Consider the following 22,565-nt stretch of genomic DNA (forward strand, 5'->3'; position numbering starts at 1 on the left):
AGAATAAATTAATTAATATTTGTGTAAACATCTGTAGATTCATCCATACACAAAACCCTATATCATTAAAGTGACATGCAGCAGAGAATGAAGAGAGAGTTCAGTGTATACAGGAATCTGCTTAGACACGCCTATCCTACCCTGCACTCTGGGAAGTGAAGAGTGGAAGAGGAAAGGGCAAAAGAAAATGCTTAAGAAAAGCTTTGGCTTTCTATATGAGTTGTCCCGTTGGAATTGTGTGAATAAAGTTAACCATAAGTGTTTTGAGGACTAGGGGCCTAAAATAATACAGCAGAGTTCCAAATGTAAAATGGACTAGGTTTATTTTGCACTGAAATTCTTTCATGTGCTATTCCCTTCCATACACACACATTAAAATATTATAAATGTTATTGTTAGGAAAAAAATTGCTGTAAACATTACTGACTATAATGAATGGCATAAAACTGGGACAGGTCAGCAGTATAAATAATCAGAGTCTTTCTATTTACCCATTTGTAATAATTACAAGATCACGTAACTAGTGAAATCATAATTATCCAACATTTCATCATTTGTTTTTAACTTGGAAAGCTTGGGAAGGAACAATTTTTCTTTTGCATGTGTGCATCTGTGGATGATCATTTGTTCTTCATGTGCTGAAAACTAAGGTCCTAATTCAGAGCTAGTCATCTGCCCTATTCTTCTTATCATGTGCTTGGTTTCATGTACTGGTAAATCATAGAATATCCTGAGTTGGAAGGGACCCTTAAGGATCATCAAGTCCAACTCTTGACACCGCACAGGTCTACCCAAAAGTTCAGACCATGTGACTAAGTGCACAGTCCAATCTCTTCTTAAATTCAGACAGGCTCGGTGCAGTGACCACTTCCCTGGGGAGCCTGTTCCAGTGTGCAACCACCCTCTCTGTGAAGAACCCCCTCCTGATGTCAAGCCTAAATTTCCCCTGCCTCAGCTTAACCCCGTTCCCACGGTTCCTGTCACTGGTAAAGTTGCTGTTGATGAAGAAACAATAGTTTTATTGGGTTTACCCAATAAAGGATATTTTTGGGGTGTTTGCCTGATGAAGTATAGAGCTTCCCTGAAGTCAAAGTCTTTTCTATCCTACAATCCTGTATAAAACAAAATTGGTCCTGTTCCAAACCGGAGCAAAACCTAAAACAGTGGAGTTGTCTCTGAATGAAAATTTCATTATCTGTTCAAAACACGTTGATCTTATTTTGTGCAGATATAAGCTAAATCAAAACAAAATGAAAAGCTGTTGAATATTAAAAAAAAAAAAAAAAAAATTGAATTGCACAATACCAAAGCAATATTTCAATATCTAATTTCATTTTTTTTAATAAATGCAACTTTGCAAAGCACTTCAGTTTATAAAAATATGCACATTCTGAAAAAAAAAATCCTTAAATTGTCTTAAATTATCTTTAAAATTTATATAAAATTAAGTAATGTTTCATAAAAAGCTAGAATGCTATTATTTTTCTCTCACTTCTAATTATTTGCTTTTTAACAGGCAGCAGTGCAACATCCCCTTTTGTTCTACCAATTCTCTGTGTAGTGCACCATATGACTGTAAAAGAATTGTTTTAGCTCTTGAAACCTCATAGTCACTATCAGGGAGAATTCTGGTATTCAGAAAACTTCATACCTTAACAGCACCACTGACAATCAAAGTTTCTGAATAATTCAGGGGGATGGGAAGGAGTGCATTATAAGAGCAAATTTACTAGTGTCTTCTAACATGTCCCAAGATTAAAGGCCTTCTGATGCATTAACAAAACCTAAGTAATTAAGAATAACTGAGTGAAGTTTAGTTTCAGAGAAAATACAAAGTTTTCAACATGTTTAGAGATGAACGGAAAGTGAGACACTACATTTTTGTTTTGGTGCATTGCATGAGTACCTCTCCAAACTCAAGTCCTAAATAATGTAGGAACCAAACATTGCTTCAACTAATGGATTGCAAGTTACTATATGCATACACAGAATGGAACTGTAATAGAATCATAGAATGGCCTGGGCTGAAAAGGACCTTAAAGATCATCTAGTTTCAACCCCCCTGATATGCGCAGGGTTGCCAACCACTAGAGCAGGCTGCCCAGAGCCACATCCAGCCCATTCTCCTTTTATTTTTATTATTTGCTTATTGTTGTTTTTATATCAGGTCTTGCTGTTATTTGAGTACCATTCTTCCCCATGTACTTGGTTTCAATGCATAGCATATATTTCTTATTCACATAGCACATAACATGTAGGCCTGCATCACTGTCCTAGACAATACCACTGGGCAAGTTTTGCAGAGTAAAAGAATATTAGAACTAATATAGAACTGATATATTGTGAGCTGATATGAAAAATACATATGAAAATATACATACACAAGACATTTTGGAGAGGACAGTTGTCAAAGAATGGACATTAAGCACTTTCTGAAATTTTGTCTTTACACTGGATGTCCAAAAATAAAAGTACCCAAAACTTATTTTTATTATTATTTTTTAATTTAATTTTAGATCTATTAAATCTGAAAATTGCAGTTTTTGCAATCTCAGCATGCTCAACATGCAACTTTGAGTACCTTTAACAAGACAAGACTGATTTTCCTATTGAGAAGATTAATTTCTCATTGCTATTGTATAAGTACAGGCCTGTTTTCCCTTGTAATAAATAAACCTGAAGTCAGCACACGTAACCACCAGTATAATACGTGCATGTTGTGAAACTTGCATTGACTCAAATCTGTTTAATGGTTTTCCACTGAAAATTCAACATCTGCCAACACCACACAAATCTTGATAACTGATGTCATCATGAACCCATTAAGCCTTGGTTTTTAACATGTTAGGAAAACAAAGAGTTTATGGAAGACTGCTAACAGAGGGCTAAATCCTGGAGCCCTTATTCAACAGTAGGAATTGTTCCTTAAGTAAGGTGCAAGTTAAGAGCATCTTAAGCCTAGCATAATGTAAGCAAGCTCTTGTTCCACATTAAATTTAATTAGCCAAATCATTCATGAAAATGACACCATACAATATGAAACTTGTCACCACAAATCACCTATGTTTGTGCCTTTCGTCACTGAGACTGATTTGGGAATGCATGTCCTGCCACACCAGCTACCAGCTTTGATGTGTCACAGCTGTGATACTGAAGCAAGGAAAAACAATTTAAATAAAGGGGGAGCTCTATAGGAGTTAAGCATTTCCCCCAGAGGATCTAAAACTTCTCAGCAGAGGCCATTCAGAGATATATATTGCATAAAAAGGTTCTCATACTAAAATCTCATAACATGCCTGCAGGATCACTACAGCTGCAGCTGGGGGAAAAGCTGTGCAGTGCTGTAACAGTAAGGAGCATTCATCTAGATAAAGGAGGAATCCCATGTTATCTCTAACATCCATACACCTGCAAAACTGATAATGTCTTACCAGCAGTTTGTTTCCTGGGCACAGAAGTGGTTAATCACAGTTACAACACAAGACCTGTGGGGGAGGGAGAGTCATTTAATTAATGTGCCAGATATCCTTGCAAAAGCTTTTGCCAAGATTAGGTTCAGATTGTAAAGAAATCTCCAAGAGAAGGATAATTCTCAACACCTGCGGGCACTTTTATTAGCTGCTTGCATAGAATAGAGAACCTTATGTTAAAGTATTTGTCTCTGCTCCATCAAACTGACCTCCCATGCTTTTATCTGACCATAACCATAAGCAGATTTTAAAGCAGGCAGCAGAAAAGATTGCTAATGGGCAAGTGCTCTGTGGCAAATCCACTTGAATAAAAGTAACCTGTGGATGGAAGCAATCACAAAGCTGTTCAAAAGGGACACTATCAGAATTCATTGTCAAGGGTCAGTTCAAGTGCTCAGAGTAGGAAGAAAGTGAGAAAGATCAGTGGCGTTTTTAACGCACCCAGAAAAGGCATTTACCTAATGCAGTGTTATGCTAGATACAGGTCTGGGCTGCCAGGGCTGAATCTTGCCCTTGTTAAGGTAAATATCAAAATTTCCCTTGAACCTCTACATTTCCGCTTACCTGAAAATAATAATAATAATAATAATAGTAATAATTATTCAGAGGCAATTGATTCTACAACTCTGTGCAAAATGAGGTTCAAAAGTTGAATGCATAGCCACAATGCTTTTAAGCAAACAAAACCTCTGCAAACACCTGTAACATTTAGAAACAGATCACAATAAATCTAGAAAATGATTACATTTTGGTACTGCATAGTGTAATTTATCATTAAAATAAACTAAAGTTAATTTTATATTTATCTATATTTTGTTGTGAAGTAATACGTTTGTGTCTGAAATGAACAGTTACAACTGGCTAGCAGAGTCTTATGGAGTTGTTACTTACCCTTCCAACAGCATGCACTTTTAACATACTTATACGCAAACACATGGAACTCAACTTCTGCAACCATTTGTGCCCATGGAGCTGGAATTCTCAAATGTTCATTGGCCACTTTTATTGCTTTTATTCATTTAAATTACATTTTTTCTGGGATTCAGAAAAAAAGATCTTTCTTCTTACTAAAATAACAGTAAAGAGACACTGTTTTCCATTCTTCTAGTGATAATGAAATAAAAATAATGAGTAATTTCCAATAAAACTAACAGCCACCCCCAGCTTTTCAAAGTAGAGTATGAGTCTTCAGTTTATTTGTTTGTTTTTCCAATAAGCATTCTTGACAATTCACCTTGGGTTTTAGTGGTGTTATTGTTCTGGTTGCATATTATTGTTCCTGTCTCAGGTATACAAGAATCCTTTCAAATAAAATGATAATGAGAACTCACTTCTTAGAAATTTCAGGTCAGATTCCTCCTTCTTCACTCATGCTAACTCATTCTGCAAAAATGTAAGTCACTTGAATCAGTGATGGCAATAATGAATAAATGACCAGGAATTTGAGGAGAGCTGCAATGTTTGCTCACTGAAGCCTCAGTGAAAAAATTCAACTCATCTGTCCTTCAATTTTTCCCTGCAATCACCACAAAAACAGTGAATCACACAATATTAATTGATAACCCTTTACATTGGGTAATAGAATTTATGGCACCTATCATTTACTGTGTTGGCAGTGTTGCATGCTCTAAAGCACTACATGAGGTAATGAGAACAGAGCTGTGATAGAGCCCTGCCACCTGCCATCTTTTGCAGAGGAACTGAAGAATTGTTGGATCCTGGTGTCATGCCCCTAAAATTCTGGGGACAGGGCCCTCCCATGGCGTTTCTCAGAAGAAATACTGCAGCTGATCTAAAAGTGCACATACCAAAGCAACTTCTGAGCAAATATATTAGTCAATTCAGAACTGACATTGTTTCTTAGTTTTCAGAAAGCTGAATATAATATGAATCATAGCTAACTTTGCACACTTCATACACTGTGGATCTATAACCATGATTAGTTTTTACAAAGTTGATCACTAAAAAAAAAGCATGAGTCAGGATATACCTAAGGGTATTCGATTATACCCAAGAAGGTATAATTGCTGCTAAAGCTTTTATGTTATAGTTCCTAATTTTCTGAGTCTCAAGAAAAAGAGCAATCTGGCACTTTCTGTTTACTGGTTCTCTGCACTCCAAATTGAAGGTGATGGCTTTCTCCTGTTATGTTACAGCTTACAGTCTATTTAAACCCATGTGTAGGAATTTACTTTGAAAATTCTTCTGAGTGTATATTTTTGAAGAGCTATCTTTTAAAGGAACAAACATGACAGCATTTAACACACCAGTTTTTCTGTACAGAAAAGATCACAGCCAGCTATGCAGATATCCCTCCTAGGTAGCATTGCTCATACAGGCTTATTTGGGTGACTATTCAACTTGCTACAAACAGTGGAGTAAGAAATACTGCAGATCTCTGTCAAACATAACACACTTTCATATTCTGTGGAATTTGCTCAGGCCCCAGCCCTACGGACATCCATGCATCTGAGTTTTACACCTGACTAGTTCTGCCAGTTGAGAGATCTCTAGTCATGTGTGTCATGTTAAATGTGAAACTAAGAGCCTGCATGATCATAAGGAGTAATACAGGCACTGAAAAGACAGCATAATGTTGATGGGCAAATAACAAACATGTTGCAGCAGACAAGAAAAAGCAAACACCCAAGCCTGCTATAATAGCTTCATCAAAGCAAATTTGGCAAAAAGCACCATGGAGGCTGACTGCAATTTTTCCACTATAAGCCTGACCTGTAACTCATTAACCCACCACTAAAACAGCATTCACCTCTTGTTCGGTTCTTCGATGCACTCAAAGGAAAAAGAAAACGGAATGCATTTTTATTCCCCTCCCCTGGAAAAAGGGCAAGCCATGCCACATTTGTAAAATTTCATAAACACTAGAATAAGACTACAAAAGAACCTATTACTGACCTACTAAATATATTCATACTGCACTCAGAATGGCTTTAGTTATTTTTTTACCGCATTAACACCATTAGACTGTAACTCTTTTTTGATATTGCATTGCTCTCAAATAAAAATAAACAAACCCTTCTGTTACACCAAAATTGCAAAGGTCCCAAGACCAATGATAAAACTGCTTCTTGTTTATTTCCCTGGGTACTTGCCACCTGCCCCATTACTAACACTGTACTCCATAACGCTTGTATTTCCACAAAGCCCACAATGCCACCAAAATGACTTCTAAATCTTTTTCTAGAATCTGAGGTCATGAATGACTATTAGTTTAGGAACTATTAAGGGGAGCCATTTGACCAAATACTAACACTGTTTTCTCTTTCACAGGATTGTGCAGAATTTAAGACAACCTATAGCAGAGGGCACCATGGTTGTTTTTATACAGGTTTATCAGAGTGTGCCTAATGGAAGATAGATCCATAAATAAAATATCAAGCTTTTTTTAAAAAAAAAAAAATAATAAAAATCTGTTATTGTCCTCATTAAGACAAGATTAGATCATGCAAAAGGTCACAGCCTGAGAAAGACTGCAAAACATTAGTCAACCCCTTTAATTGGAGTTAAATCATTACTTCCCAAATTCCTTCAGGATTTGGAATTTTTGGAATTTTGAAACTTCTACACACAGCTGCCTGGAAATTTCCAAGCAGCTGTGTGTAGAAGTTTACTTCAGCTTCTCACAACAATCGCATGTTGAGGAATTTTAAGAGTTTTTTATTCCTTTAAGTATGCTTAAACCTGCCAACAAGAGCACCGCAACCTCTAGATAAAGGAGCATGGGTCCTTGGTATCCTGGAAGCGAAAGATCTTTTTTTACTTTTGTTGATAAATCTTAATTTTTCCTATTTTGAATCTCCCTATCTCACTGTTGACTTCTATATTAAGGTCAGTAACACCCAAATTTTAAAGTTGCATGCAGACTAACCAACCCATTACCTTTCTCCTGCTCTGAAAATCACCTACCTCATTAATATATTAATATAAAACCAAACTCAGATTTCCAGACAGTACTTCAGTGTTTTCTGTTTTTATTTCAGACCAGAGATGACGTCACTTGTCTTTAAGCTCACCTGGTTTAAAGAATGAAGTTATGACTTCCTGGAGTTCTAGGCCATATTCTACAAGCCAGTTTGGAGACTGAAAATTCTATGGAGCTTTTTGGGAAGAAACTTTATTTTGTTTTTGCTTCTGCTACCCAAGCAATGAAATTAATATGCATAACTCCTACAAGTGACTGTTCTTCAGAATTGATGCCAAAAGTGAACCTTATTGTTATTTCTGTTCTTAAGCAGCATAGCAGATGCTAGTTGGCACAATGCTCACAGACAGGTGAATTCCAGAACAAGATGAATAGCAAGAGCAAGCTCTCAATTCCTGCAGGATTCTCTCTGCTGCCAAGTCTGATTCTATAAAACATGACGTTCAAATGGAGAGTGAGCGTAATCCTATTCTGAGTTACAGGTGCATAATTTCAAAGTCTTGTGCTTTGGCACTATCCACATTGAGGCAGATACTGTCTTTTGCCTACTATGCCTCCTCTTCACATACTTCTTTTCTCTCTGAGATGCAGTTGTACAACATCCCTTTAAAAAAGCACTAGTCTGAGAGAATATATTCCTGCTTGCTCCAGTAAAGCACAGTCATAGAAACATTACAAACAGGATCGTTTCTTTTTGTCTTTCCTATTCTGAGAAATATTGGCTTACAATGGGTTAAAAGTCTGCTGCTAAGCACTGGCCATTTTAAGGTGTATTCTTCTCCCCTGCCGATTTGCTCTCTGACCTCTTGGGGGCCAGGGCAGTTGCAGACTTCATTTTTACTCTATTTCCTGGTCTCTCTCCTGGCTGTGCACTCAATGTTTCCACAGCAGATTAATGACAGCTAATAATATCTGATATATCTGGACATTGCCACATAATGAGTTGCAGTCCCACTGGGTGCCCGAAGTGTCACTACTAACAAATTCACCAGAGCTGCACATAATTAGCATGTAAAGGGAGTGATCATGCAGTAAATCTGGAGGGGAAGATGGATAGCCCATGAGGAAAAAATATAAGAAAAAAAAATACTGTTCTTAACACTCATTGGTAAATGTATGTTTCTTGGCATGAATATTTTCTCGATAACAAACTGTGAACAGGTTACCTTTACAGTAACATTATTCCTTCCACGGCTGATAGGCAGAATTTCATTATGCCACTGCTAATGTTACAATATTTCTGCAAAATGTCACCATATGTAAATTAGAAGAGGTTAGGGTTTCCATTTTAGTTTTCTTTTGAGATGCACTGTCCCTTCCTGCTCTGATTTAATTCTCCCTTCAACTAGTTTATAGATGTGTTAACATTGACCAAACTCTTGCAAAATAAAATTGGCACTGGAGAATCTTCTTTTTCAAATAGCACAGCCAAATAAGAAAGAAGAAACTCAATATGTGACAGAGAGCATAGAAGAGTAGAATTTAGTTCCATTGATGAGATTGTATCCAAAGTACAATCTTTCCTGTCACATCAGCAAATACCCAACAAAGAAAAATGGGAAGCATATACAGTTTGAGTTACCTGATCTTACCACATCTCCACCTTGTGACCACCTAGCTGCCCATCATACACTAAGTACCACCTGCAGACTGGACGCATGCAGGCAAAAAGGCCTCCCCAGGAGAAAGAGGTTGACAAGGAGCAGATGAATTGTCCTGATGGGCTGACTTCAGCCTGAAGAATCCTAAATGGTGCAGCTCTAATCTAGTTTAAGTCATTCACTCCTTCCCATAGAATCTATTGTCCACCAGTGCTTAAGGCGTTTTGTTTTAAAGTTTTTAGTTTTATTTGTGTTTATTTTGGCTTTTAGGGTTATTTGGATAGTTGGTGAAAAAAAAAAATAACTATTTCACAGTACAAGTATTTTCAGTCTATTATTTTACTGAACAGAGAGGTCTTTGGTCCTGAAGGCTTCAGCCTTTAAGTTGCTCTTGTGCATAATATACTTCTGCTGTCATATGACAGGAGAGGGAAAAAAAAAAAAAAAGCCTCACTTAAAAAAAAAAAAAAAGTATAAAATGTTTGTGTAACTCATATTTTTCCTGTGATAATTACTCAGAAACATGAAAGATCATAATGGCTTATTCTAATCTGTAAGTTTCTGCAGAAAGAGATCTTGTCCATGAGAACCTCCCAGTCTGCAGGATAAGCAAGCATTAGCTGCCCCAAAACAGGCTTCATATCAAAGGCATAAGTTGTGAAGAAATCAAGTACCAGCCCTGGTTTGTGATGCTGATGAGCACTATCAATTGACCCAGGTGCTGCAAAGAGTGTGAAGGGTTGTTCAAGAGTGCAGGGAAGTGCAATGAAATACCTTGGTAATAATAGGAGCTGCTACTGTCCAGTACTGCATTCTTGTTCCTGCCAGCATTAAGCAGCTAAGTGCACAAATCCCTAAATTGGCTCATAAGCTGTGAAGTTTCTGGCTTTGCAACTCACACCAAATTTCACTATGGCTAATGTTATATTGAATAATCACCTTTTGGAGTCATGAGACTTTAGTTTTTATCCCTTTTTTAAAGCTGAAGTTTCCAAACTGCATGCTGCACAGAAAAGTATAAACCCTGGAGGCTTGAAAAAAAGCCCAGTTAATTAGAAGTTAGAATTTATTTAATAATAATAATTAAAAAAAAAAAAAAACACACAACTCAAGTTTTGCACCTTAGAAAGGACAGTGCTACTGGACGTTTTTTGTTGTTGTAGTTGTTTAGCTAAAAAAATAATAATAATAATAATAAAAATCTTTAAACTTCCTGACAAACAACTACTTTCATTTTGAATCCTTTGTTCTATCAGCACCCTATGCAGATAGGGTGCTATCTGCAATACATAATGGTAACTCCCAGCACAATTATGCATTTCAAAATTCACCTTCCTCACATCATCTCCTTGTATACAAAAAGGCTCAAATGAAAAAAAATACCAAAGAAGTCTTACATTGTTTGTCTTGTTTTTAATGAAAGAATGAACCTCACAGACTATCCAGCTCCCACAGGGGCCTTTTTTATGCAGTCTTAATGATAATTAACTGACAGTGATTGATGGCCAGTACTGAGGTAATAGAAGATATAACTATCCTATTCCATCCAATTCACTTTTCTTACGATTTCTTGTTTATTTCAGAATAACATCAAATAAGTTATTTATATGATTTGAATTTTGCATTTAAAGTTAATCTAAAACACAGTTGCTGAACTGCTTTGCCACCTTGTTGACTGGGATTTCACAGCCTCAAATTTAATTCTGTGTTAAGTTTACAGAAGGCTGTTATTTTTACACTAGAGACAAAAGAAAGCACGCACATACATTGAAATACATTTTGTGGCTAGAAGTATTTCTACTGGAATATGGGCCCAAAATTTCTGAATATGTCCACACATAATTTTGTTGAAGAGAACACGACTCTTTTATAGCTTAATTGCAAAATATTATTGCTATCGCTGTAGACATCTCTAGTGTTTGTTTTTTTTTGTTGTTGTTGTTTCTTTTATTTTTTTCATATAAGTAATGAACGTTTACAAAATCTATTATAAAATCACCATTGCAGAAAAATTCCCAGAGTCTCACAATTTTGATCTTGTAAAATCTCACAGCATCTCATATATTGTAGAGAATGACTACATAACATGAGTACATTTTATGTTTTATTTTTCAAATCCACTTTTTTAAATAATTATTTCCATTATGCTAGTTGTGTCAGCTTTAAAATTTTGTATATATATATCAAGTGTTTTAAAAGCTTTTTGAAGAGGTCTCTTACTTTACCAGGACAATGGTCCAATTTGAAATGTATGTTACACAGAATACCTCATGTTTTAAATTTCTTCATCTGACAGGTGAATTCTCTCTAGTATTTTATCACTTGTTACATTTAAATTGTATTATTTTAACTGCTTTTCTGAAAGACTCTCTTTCATTTATTAGTTAACAGAAAAATAATGTCTTTTTAGACATGCAGCATCCCCTTAACAGTTTCATTGCCCTTTCAGCTTGTCATTATATACAACAAAATGTACACAAAATGCTTCCCTTGGGAGTTGGAGGTTATCACAGTGCAGTAGTTTCAAAGTGAGTCTTTTATGCCATTTAGCACCCTGAGGATGTGAGGTGACACCCCTGATCTCTCATGAGACATATCACTGATTTCTTACAGATTTCAGTGATAAAGAAATTACTCAGTTATTGTATTTTGTAAATTCTAGCTCCCTTCTCCCCTCCAAGACAGAAGTTGTAAATCTGCATCTGCCAGGGCATCAAGGCATGTTCAGTTTTTGCTTATCTTTATGCCCTCCTTGACAAGAGCAACAAATCAAGTTCAAACATCCTGCACAGAAGAGTCCTTCACTGAGTCAGACACTGCTAAACCCAGACTACTGGACAAGACTTCCATGGAGGTCTATCAACAAGTCTCAATCATCTGTACAGGTTATTGCTCAGGGACAAGGGACGCTTCTTTCAGCCCAGGGGCTGCCTGCTGTCACCAAAACATTCTTTTCCAATACAATCAGTGGTCATTTGACACATGGGAGACCTCCAGGATTATGGTCAATAAACCTTCCCCATTATGAGAAGAACAACTAATGGACATGAATCATGTATTTTCAAGCAGTAGAGACAATGGGCAATACATAAATACTTCCTCACTTAAATGATTTTTGAAGAATGCTTTCCATAAAATAGTTTGGAAAATGTCAGTCTGTGCACACAAGACCTTTGCCTCACACAGAAGTGATATAGTCCCACTGTGTCAAATACAACTACACATGGAAAAAACAGTTGCGAGAAAACCAAATATGGTTTGTTGTTGTTCTCCTCAACTGAGGTAACAAAACAGCACCAAAGAATTTTGTGTGAAAAGAAGCCTTCCAGCTGACCTGACTCTAAGCACTTCCTTTCCAAGTACTGAGACCAAAGCAAAGGACACGACTGTACTCAAGTCACAATGTAGGAGCAGGGAGAGGCATTTTACCCTTCACCCTACTGACTGGCACTTGGATGCAAAAACATCCTCTAGTGAATCCTGTTGAATTGAATGCCCCCTGCCCTCCTTAGGAAAGGATCCTGGCCATCAAGGAATTGCATATTTCAGTCTCTGGCCCAAATTCAGCTGCTTTTTTTTTTTTTTTTTTTTTTTTTTAATCTAATGAGAAACAAAACTAATAGAGGCTGTGGGACTTCACATTAACTCCCCCAATGTAAATTGTACCCATTTTGTTATTACCTGATAAAATGGTTGATTTAAGTTTAAAACCCAACAGGTAAAGGTAGGAAAAGAGCTGAGCTTTGTCAAGTTCTAACGTCTGTGTAGCTGCTCTCTGTGCTGCCTAGGTATTATTATTTTTTTTTTTTTTGTAATTATTTATTATTATTATTATTTTTATTTCTTTTTAAATGTTCAACATTTAAGTCCACAGAGTGAGGAAAGAAGAAAGGGAATCTCTTTGTTTCATCTAAATCTCATTGTTTCTCGTTGTTAATTTAGAAGAATGCATCCAAACTAAAAGTAGGCACCTCAGTACAATGAAACTAACAGAATCTGCATGCACTGAAGAGTGATGCAAAAGGATAGCTGTAAATCATATTTTTCAGTCCATAGTTTCTGACCACCATGCCTGAAAATTTGGAACAAGCCTTCTTTCCAAGCTCTTACTGCATATGCCTGCTGTGCAGGCAATGGAAAAACATCCTACCAGCTACTGATAACATGGAGGAGACCAAGAACTGCCTCTGTTTTGACTCCAGCGTTCAGTTTGAGGAGCTGAGGTTTTACAAACAAAAAGCAGCAGAGATGTTCAATTTTGTTTTTTCTCAAGTACATATAGTTGAAGGAACAACACACAAGCCCCATTACACTGTCTCTGGAAAAAAAATATCTTCAAAAAAGTCGTATTTTGCTAAAAAAATAAAAAAATGGATATAACTGGAAAAGTTCTCTCTTATCTGAAGTAGGATGCTAACAAAATGATACGAGTGTCTGCTCCAATTAATGAGAATGGAGTTTGTTTCTTGGGAAAGGTCCATCTCCCTTTGCCCCATGGAGTCTCAGCAATGATCTAATGCAGCTTGAAGGCTATTAGCAGGCAGGCAAACAGCCTCTTCCCAGAGCAGACAAAAAACAGTTAAAAGCACAGCTAGTGTCATGACTCCCTACATCCAATTCTATTCTTTCTGTGCATACTGTTTGCTAAAACAATGCCTTGTTAGGTCCAGATATTCAGGTATCCCTTATGCTCACTCATGCAAACACCCATTAATTCTGAGCCAATGTTACTTTGCCAATACCTCATATAGGGAAACTAGAAAAATGGAAAATGGCCCCTGTGAAACTTGGTGATTCATCTAAACAAATTTCACTCCAGAAAAGAAAAATTTGTACCAGTCTGCAGCCCAATTACCTCAGACAAATCTGCCATGATTTGTAATTATATTATTATTTTAAATTAATCCATCCGTGAATTACAGTTGTCTTTTTGTTTATTCACTTGTTTAGACTGGTCTAAAAAAATGAGCAAAGCTTTCAGCCATTTATAATAAAGGCAAAACAACTAAAAAGACCTTTCTTTCGTTTGCATTAATGAGTTCATCCCAAAATATATATGCAATAATATAGGAAATTAAGTTATAAATGTAGGGATGTGCTCCAAGTCACCATGAAAATCTGCATGCAAATGCATAATAATCACAAATCTACATTATTACAATATTAAAAAATACCTACAATTAAATTATCATGTGGAAATAATCATAATGTTATTGGAAACTCAATTATTGTGGCAACCCTTGTCGGGGAATTAGCAGGCTATGGCAAAGGCAAGTCAGACCTGAATTCATCAAATATATATTATCACAATATTACATGTTCACTTCGATTCCATGCAAAGACAAACATCCTCACTCACTAGTATCTGCTCAATGCATTTGTATTATTCATGAACAACTCTGTGATCTATTATACATACAAAACTGATTGTATGCTGCTTGCCGGAGGCTACAATGCAGAGACACAGAATTAATTTTATTATATACACATGCATGATAATTGTGTAGAATTCAGTCAAATATCAAACTCTGCTCCTGTGCTCCATTATTTTACTTTCCAAAAAAGAGGTCTAAGGTCAGCAGCAATTTCTCTTTGGCGACAGTGAAACTTTGTCATTTAGAGTAGAAAGTTCCTGGGTACTAATGAGCCTGGAGCTGTGATGAATGGTCACACATTCCCTTTCCTCTCCAACCCCCACCCATCAAAGGGAAACTGTAACTTTTATTGAGATTCTCAAGAATTCATTGCCTCTCCTGCACACAGAAGTCACTTTGGGCTGCAGACTTAAAGACTTCATTTGTCAGAAATGAAGGCAACACTTTTAGAAACTTGACTAAAATTTTGTAAGAAGATGATCAGTGCAATTAGGGAAACTTGTTTTCAGATGTAGTTTTATTTCTGTAGGAGCTGCTGTTATTTTCCTAAAGTTTTGGTAAACTCTGCAGAAGTGTTTTCACAGGGCCATTTTTCCTGCTACAAGTTTTCATTAAGACTAAACAACTACCTGCAACTTTCTTCAACAGCGCAAGGAAGTGATAGGAAGACCCTTTTCTTCTTCCAAATCTTTTGCCAGGAAGACAAAGATTAGTACCACCCCCCCAAAAAATGTATAATGTTTTAAGACAAAATAAAGAAATGTATCAAACCTGAGAAGTGAGTTGAACAAGGTGCACCACCTCAAAGACCTGGGCTGTATTTAACTGTTACTGAAAGCCAGCAGGACACTTTACTTCAACATGTGTCAGATTAGGCAAAAGCCAGGTTGACTGGGGTAAGTGGCATACATGTGAATTTCAGCAACAGTAATTACTGTCACTCATCTTCTGAGATAGGCATTGATTCCTGTGCACTGCAGATACACAACTCACCATTGTACACATTTGGCTCAAAAATAGTTGTTTGAGGTATAAAAAAGAAAAAGCATATGCTCAGAGCAAGAAACCTTCCAGTATACCATTCCCCATGCTGCACAAGAATCAAACTGAAATATTTTTCCTTGTAGTTCCATTCACTTCCATTCTCCATCCACCTTCCAGACATTTGGCCATCATATTTATCTCAATCTCTGAGCTTTGAGGTTGAAGAAAATTTACTCCCCAACCCATACACTCAGAGAAGGGTCCTATTCGCATATTCCAAATATGCTATTATGTTACTGCACTGCTTTCAACAGTCATAAGCAGAATATGAACTCCACAACATTTATAATCTAGATTATAGTTTCCCCTCCAATGTACTCATCAGCCACATGGAGATTTAAACATCATCATCTTTAAATCTTTTTATACTTAATGCCATGCCCAGAGTCAATAATTTTCTCACTCCAAGAACAAAACTAGATGATCTGGATTTAGTAATGCAGAGCTCGCAAGTTCACCACAATATCCTAAATTTACTATAAATAGGTAAGATCATCACTGTTCTAATTAAATAATGTGATTGATACAAAATCTCAGGAAGAAGGAAGTGAGCTAATCCTTCACACAACATGATGCTCTATCACAAGGGGTAACAAGTGAATAAAATTGGCTTTTTATCTTGACAGATTCATAGCCATCAAAAACAGAAATGGAAAAAGTCACAGCTTAGACCAGTCTCCAGGTCAGCACCCAAAATGACAGAGGTGCAAAGCAAAAGCCTTTACATTAAAGAACTGTCAGTAATGCATTCTGCCACTAATTGTTTATAATTCCATTCTTGTCTTAAAGATCTGTTTTTTGTTGGCCACAAGCTACATTTTCTTTAGTGATAGCAATGACTCTGAGGGTGCCAGCACCTTTTAAACATCTAATTCTTCCACTATAAATACACTTACTTTCTGCCATATCAGGCTTGCTAAGCAATTAGTTAATCAGTGGGACCTTAAGGCTCAGGCAGTGTCATTTAAATTCAACCTCTGCTGTAGAAGTAGGTAACAACCTGTTGGGTCATGCAGATTTTCCTAGAGATTTTTAGCTCAACATGCTCTGACACGCAGTAAGATAATGGGGAGAAAGACCCTACTGAAATTAATTAGTCACTATTACTTGAGACCTGCCAGTTCTTATGTACATGTAAGAAATTCCAGTAGCTCGAGCTTATACCTCTGATCAGAACTCAATTCATGTGCTTTGGGTTCAGATAAAAATAGAGTTTAAGAAATTTTAGTTGAACCTTATCCAAACTACCAAACCTCTTAACCATAAAAGGACATTTAAATAGTTGAAAGGTGTCCTGGTTTCAGTTAGGACAGAGTTAATTTTCCTCCTAGTAGTGGTAGGGTGCTATGTTTTGGATTAGGATGAGAAGAGTGCTGATAACATGCTGATGTTTTAATTGTTGCAGTGCAGTGCTTACACCAAACCAAGGACTTTTCAGCTTCTCGCTCTGTCCTGCCAGCAGGCAGGCTGGGGGTGCAGCAAGAGCTGGGAGGAGACAGACCCAGGACAGCTGACCCAAACTGTCCAAAGAGGTATTCCATACCATCTGACGTCATGCTGACGTCATATAGGGGTGGCTAGCCGGAGTTGGAGGGCCAGACTACTTGGTAATAGGCTGGGCATCAATCAGTGCAATTGCATTGTGCATCATTTGTTTCATACACATTATTATTATTATTATTATTGTTATTGTTATTGTTATTATCCTGTCTTAATAAACTGTCTTTATCTCAACTCACAGGCTTCACTTTCCCATTTCTCTACCCCATCCCAGAGAGGGAGGGGGTAGGGTGAGCGAATGGCTGTGTGGTGTTTAGCTGCCGGATGAATCACACACAGAATCACAGAATTTCTAGGTTGGAAGAGACCTCAAGATCATCGAGTCCAACCTCTAACCTAACACTAACTGTCCCCACTAAACCATATCCCTAAGCTGAGTTAAACCACAACAAAAAGACATATTTTTATTAAACCTGAGATTGTAACTTTTTCTGGTCTGTCTGAGAACATCTCCATGGGTTACTCATGATGGCACTTTCCCACTTGATTTCAGCTGCTAACATACAGAAAAAATACAGACATAACATAGAAATATAAGCTATAGAAAACATATAGAAAAGCATAGCTGTTAAGCCACATTTTCTAAGCTTGTAAAATATGCTTATTTTAAAATCGCATAACTTTCATTTGGTTTGCCCAACACCAGTAGCCAAACTGGCAACACCAGCTAAACAGCAAATTGTTGCAAGGACAAGTGTTCTTATTTCATTGGTTAACATTTATTTTGCATGTATCCATAAAACACTACTTGAAAGATCATGCATACACAGAACAGATTGTGGCTTCATTTTCTTGCCAGCTATCAAACAGCATTGCTCATGCACAGATCTCTTGGCATTTAATATTCACAGTGTGGAAGCGTCTACTGATTCTAATAAGGCTCAAGAAATCTTATGAGAGGTGTTGCATAAACAAAGATTGTCACAAAGCACTTACAGTTGTACAGATTGACAACTCAACTATTGCTGCATGGTGTTTTGTGTGAGCAATATTTTTCAACATTTTTCAAGTCATCTTTAAAACAATTGGTATTATAGGTATAGGTAGCAGCATTAGTAATGGACGGAGCAATACTACAGCAGCTGCTGAGGTAAAATAGCTACTTTATCTTACTTTTGTTTGCATACATAAAGTTCAATGACATGATAGTATTAGCCAAGTTGAATTTAATTCAGAAGAAAAAAAAAATTATTAACTCTTCTTCAAACACAGTTTATGCCAATATACATCTTTTAGTCTTCTTCCTAATGGAAACAATCTGACATTTGATTTCAGAATTTAGTAGTTTTGCATTTATTTAGTTTTGAGAGATGTGCCCCTTCTTCAACACTTCTTTCCCCAAGAGACACAACCTAATTAATAGTGGTCTCCTTGTGTTTGGTTTAACATAACACTTACTTTCACTCTTAACCAATGAAATTTATTTATTTATTTATTTATTTATAGTTCAGGCATTTAAAACAAACAACCAAACAAAATCTTTGCACATCCCTCTTGGCCATGATCATCTTTCCTTCCTGGAGCGCATATTAAGACAGAACAAATTACTTCTGAGCTGAATTTAGTATTTAAGTGTTCTTTGGTAAACCTGCATTACTGACAGAGAATAACCTTCCCAAGATTGAGCAGAGAGCTGGGTGGGTTCAGAACACAGGAGTAATAGTCACATAGATCCCCAGAACTCATTATTGCAGCCCACTAAAGGTCCCTGGCAACCTAAATCCCCAAATGAGGATGCTATCTCCTTGATGCCAACGATGTTTCTACAGTAATTCTGCATACAAAATTCCAGGCTTGTGCTGTGTAAGAGGCTATGCAAGGGCCCAAGGAGATAAATAAGCCCATCTAACATTGCGCATACCCAGAGGGCTTCCATAACTTTGGGTGCAAGGAAATATAAAGATGGAACAATGACAATGTTGTGCTGCACTTCAATTGTTGAATTACTTCAATACCTTGCTCACAGATGTGCGCATGTGAATCTAATCAACCAGTTCCTCATAGACAGCAGAGATTATTTTGAGAGATTATTCTGCTACAGGAAATGAAGTGCCAACCTTTCATGACCACTTGTATATAGGTATGCATGCATACACAAACACACACACACCCTCCCTCTATTAGCACACAAAAAAGACACGGAGAAAAAGTTTCCCATATATAGCATATTATTCACAGAAAAATATGACATTTAATAATAGACTTGCCTTTTCATGTAAGGAATAGATGATTTACAAAAAAAAAAGAAAAAAAGGTTGCTCACCTACCGAAACATTTCTAACAAACAGGGTAAAAGAAAAGGTGGCATCATCAGAATTGCATACAGAAAATGAAGTTTTTCCAATGTCTTTTGTTCTCAAAACATTTTTGCATTTTTGCTTCAGATTCTAAACCAGCACATTCAAATCTTCAATTTGCTGTTCAATGATAGGGAAACAAATTGCCTTTTTAATGCATACAAACAAACAAACAACAACAACAAACTTGTATCTTTCTTCTTTAATTTTCCCTGTGTGTGTTTGTTACTTACTGACATCAAATTTCCTGCAGGCATCCTAACCTTGCAATTGGAGAAACTGCTCTAGGGTTTTCCAAGTGTCTAATACACCTGGATAAAAAGTGCTAATTGTCACCAACTTCCATTAAATGACAGCAGTAAGGCACAAAATATGCTTGATTTGCAGACACTAGTGCCATTGGGAGTTAGCAGCAGATTACTAATTGTGCAGACCTTGAACATTCCCCTGGCACTGATAGTCTGGGCTTCTAATGTAACATCAGATTATAAAGCCTTTGTTTCTAGCTTGCTTTCCTAAGGAAATAAGGCTTAGGCAATTGTGCTGCTTCTCTGTACGTGTTCTACCTGTTCTCTGTACTGTTCTACCTTCCTTATAGGAGGGTAGAGGTCAGAAACATAAAATGGCCTTAGCAGTTTTGTGAAAAACAGGCAGCTGGGTAGATATCAATCCCGAGCTTAAGTTCGTCAAATATCCTGGCTTTCTAGGCTTGGGTATCCTTGAGGAGACAGAAAAAAAAAAAAATATATACATATATATATATATATATTCTGCTGAAGTTCCTTTAATGCTGAAGTGATTTACCATATTTAAAGGGCTGCAGCTTTAGCATCAGATCACCTTTACTGATCATGTGTCAGACTCGGTTCCCATTTATTTATATATTTTTTTTCCTTTTTTAATACATTTGTTTACTTTTTATATCCTGCTTCAGCTTAAGACCTCAAGTGTGCATCAGCCATCACCTTGCACAGATATAATCTTATTTCAGCTTCCTGCAGAAAAATTCAGGGGCCAATGCTTTACCTTCCCCTTTCTCTTGTCCTGCTGTTGCTGCTTCTGTTCTCCACACATGTGGGTACATACTCTTGGCTAGGAGGACTCCAACTCATGGCATGCAAGCTTACTGATGGCTCCAGTGACGTTACAAAGCTCATTTCTACATACAGCAACATGATTATGGAGAAGGTGAGGGCAAGGCTGAGTTAATGTGTTTCAACACTTCTTTCTTGGTATTTATTACCATGCCATAACATTCCTGCAACCTGGACTGCTGCTGCTCCAGCTGCTTGTGCAAGCTCCTGATCGAACGCAACAGTAGAAGTCTTCGGTACATAGCTAGCTGGAGCCGGTACTTCTCCTTTTCTTCCTTTTTCTTATTTTCTAAAGTCTCCATTACTTTTGTGGTCTTCATCCAAATGGCCAGGCCCAGACTGCAAGGGGCCACAATGCCCTTAGTGCCGCTCCCTGCATACTGTGTGCTGGCACCCTGCACGTGGCAGCACCTAAGGTTCTTCACTGCCTCGGGAGGCTCGCCAGCCACCTTGGACACCTCAGGGGGATGTGGTACCTCCAAATCCTGGTTGCAGTCGCAGCAGAGGCTTTTGGAGCGTAGTGAAGTGATGTCCACAGGCTTGAGTTTACAGACTGCCAAGGGGTACAACGAGCCCCCTGCTGGTGCGTTTACAGCTGTCAGCTGGTACTTTGCCAACCCAGAGGCCCTGCTCTGTGCCTGGCTGCCACTGATGATCTCTGGACCAGCAAGGGCTTTTGCTTGGGCCACAGCCTTGCTAGAGAGGACAGACAGTCTTTCTGGCACCACTGAACTTCCCTTGTCTTCATTGAAGCTGGCCAAAACCAGACTGGCAGGGCAACCAGGGGATGCTGTTACAACATCACAAGTGGGAAATGGGTCTTCCTTACTGTTATTTTGGATTTTCTCTTCATCTATTGGTATTATGTCTGCTTTCTCAGCCATTTATTGCATGAGCTACAGAAAATTTCTGTGGACAAAGTGAAAGTGAGAGGATTTCATTTTCACATACGCACATGCGTGCACACAGCAGCCCAATGCAGAGTGACATTTGAAAAAAGAACCTCTCCTTGTATTTAACCAATGGACCTATTAGTTTTCTAATAAAGCACAACCCTTGGGTCACTTCAGGCCATTTCTTGTGATTTGCATTGGATGTTCTTCAAGACACAACATTAATCCAATAATAATTAAAATGATATACTGTACTATTAACATTCTCAAATCTTTAAAGCAAAGTGATCTATCCCTGCAGCACTGGCTGTGCTGACTAATTAAACAGAATACAGTTGTAAATGGGTATTGTAAGCACTTCTCCCATTTAAGAACACAACTCTAGCAAGTGTAGTTTGTAGAGACGGGCAAGTTATCAGGATTGATCAGCTCTAAAGAGAGGTAGATGTACCACAAACAGCAGGTTGCATTTAAATGCCCTCTCTTAGATCAATCTGCCTGCTAGCAGTTTGTTTACAAGATTGCCTTTTCCCCTCCTATTAACTCTAATAGTAGAGCTATATTAGTACTATGCTAGCCATAGACAGGAAAAAAAAAAAATACTCACCGAGGTTGGTGGGGGAAAGAATAAGAGTTACAGTGCCTTGTGTCTGTTCGTTGTGTTTTCTTGCATATGAGTCAGCAAAAACTGGAACAGAAACATCACTGTGCAGAGGCAGGAGCAACAACAGCATTACTCAGTTCCACCCAGCAACAACAGTGAATCCCAATCACTGAGAAGTGCAGGGTTGGCTTTTTTTTTTTTTTTCCTTCCTTACTAAGAAGGTGTTCTTCCCTGGCATCCAGCTTTATGTTACCTTTGAGCATCAAAATGAAAATCAAGATTGGATGACACTACTTTTCAGATTCAAAAGCAAACACACCTGATCCTCTCAATCTACAGGGGGAAAATATATATGGCCCATCCTGTCCCTGTCAGTCAGCAAGGAGCAAATAGAGCACCAAAAACAGGGTGGGGCATTCTGGACTCCAGTGTATACATGCTTTTCTTCAGAGAGAATAAGCTTAGGTAAGCTTTAGATGTATGAAACTAAAGTGAAACTAACTTTCAGTGCCAACTGAATGCTAAGCATAAAGGCAGTCAGAAGGTACAGATTTAACTGTCTAATATACACTCATATTTAATTACACTTGCCTAATCTTTAAGAAAAAGCTCTGCATCTAACTCAAGTATCCAAGAGAACAGCAAACTTTATCCTCACCTTTGATGTTTAGAAAAGCTACCTTC

General features: G+C 37.5%; 1 protein-coding gene and 1 long non-coding RNA gene across 2 annotated transcripts in view; one reads left to right on the top strand and one right to left on the bottom strand.

Moving 5' to 3' along the window:
• Positions 1-11,368, top strand: part of LOC119716172 (uncharacterized) — a 38,026-nt gene extending 26,658 nt beyond the window's left edge. The window contains exon 3 of the long non-coding RNA XR_005263949.2: positions 7,472-11,368. This is a non-coding gene — a long non-coding RNA (uncharacterized lncRNA). The remainder of the gene's footprint in view (positions 1-7,471) is intronic.
• A 6,343-nt stretch (positions 11,369-17,711) lies between these two features.
• Positions 17,712-22,265, bottom strand: LOC101799158 (uncharacterized). The gene is made up of 2 exons (XM_021278173.4): positions 21,885-22,265; positions 17,712-21,293 (listed from the first exon to the last, which is right to left on the bottom strand). Exon 2 carries the CDS (start codon positions 21,266-21,268, stop codon positions 20,468-20,470), a length of 801 nt encoding a protein of 266 aa, XP_021133848.1. The 5' UTR covers positions 21,269-21,293; positions 21,885-22,265; the 3' UTR covers positions 17,712-20,467.
• Positions 22,266-22,565: the final 300 nt, after the last annotated feature.

The sequence above is a fragment of the Anas platyrhynchos genome, chromosome 2 (genome assembly GCF_047663525.1).
Source record: "Anas platyrhynchos isolate ZD024472 breed Pekin duck chromosome 2, IASCAAS_PekinDuck_T2T, whole genome shotgun sequence".
Lineage (NCBI taxonomy): Eukaryota > Metazoa > Chordata > Aves > Anseriformes > Anatidae > Anas > Anas platyrhynchos.

Coding starts and splice junctions, on each gene's coding strand:
- LOC101799158 (XM_021278173.4), bottom strand. CDS start 21,268: ATGGCTGAGAAAGCAGACATAATACCAATAGATGAAGAGAAAATCCAA.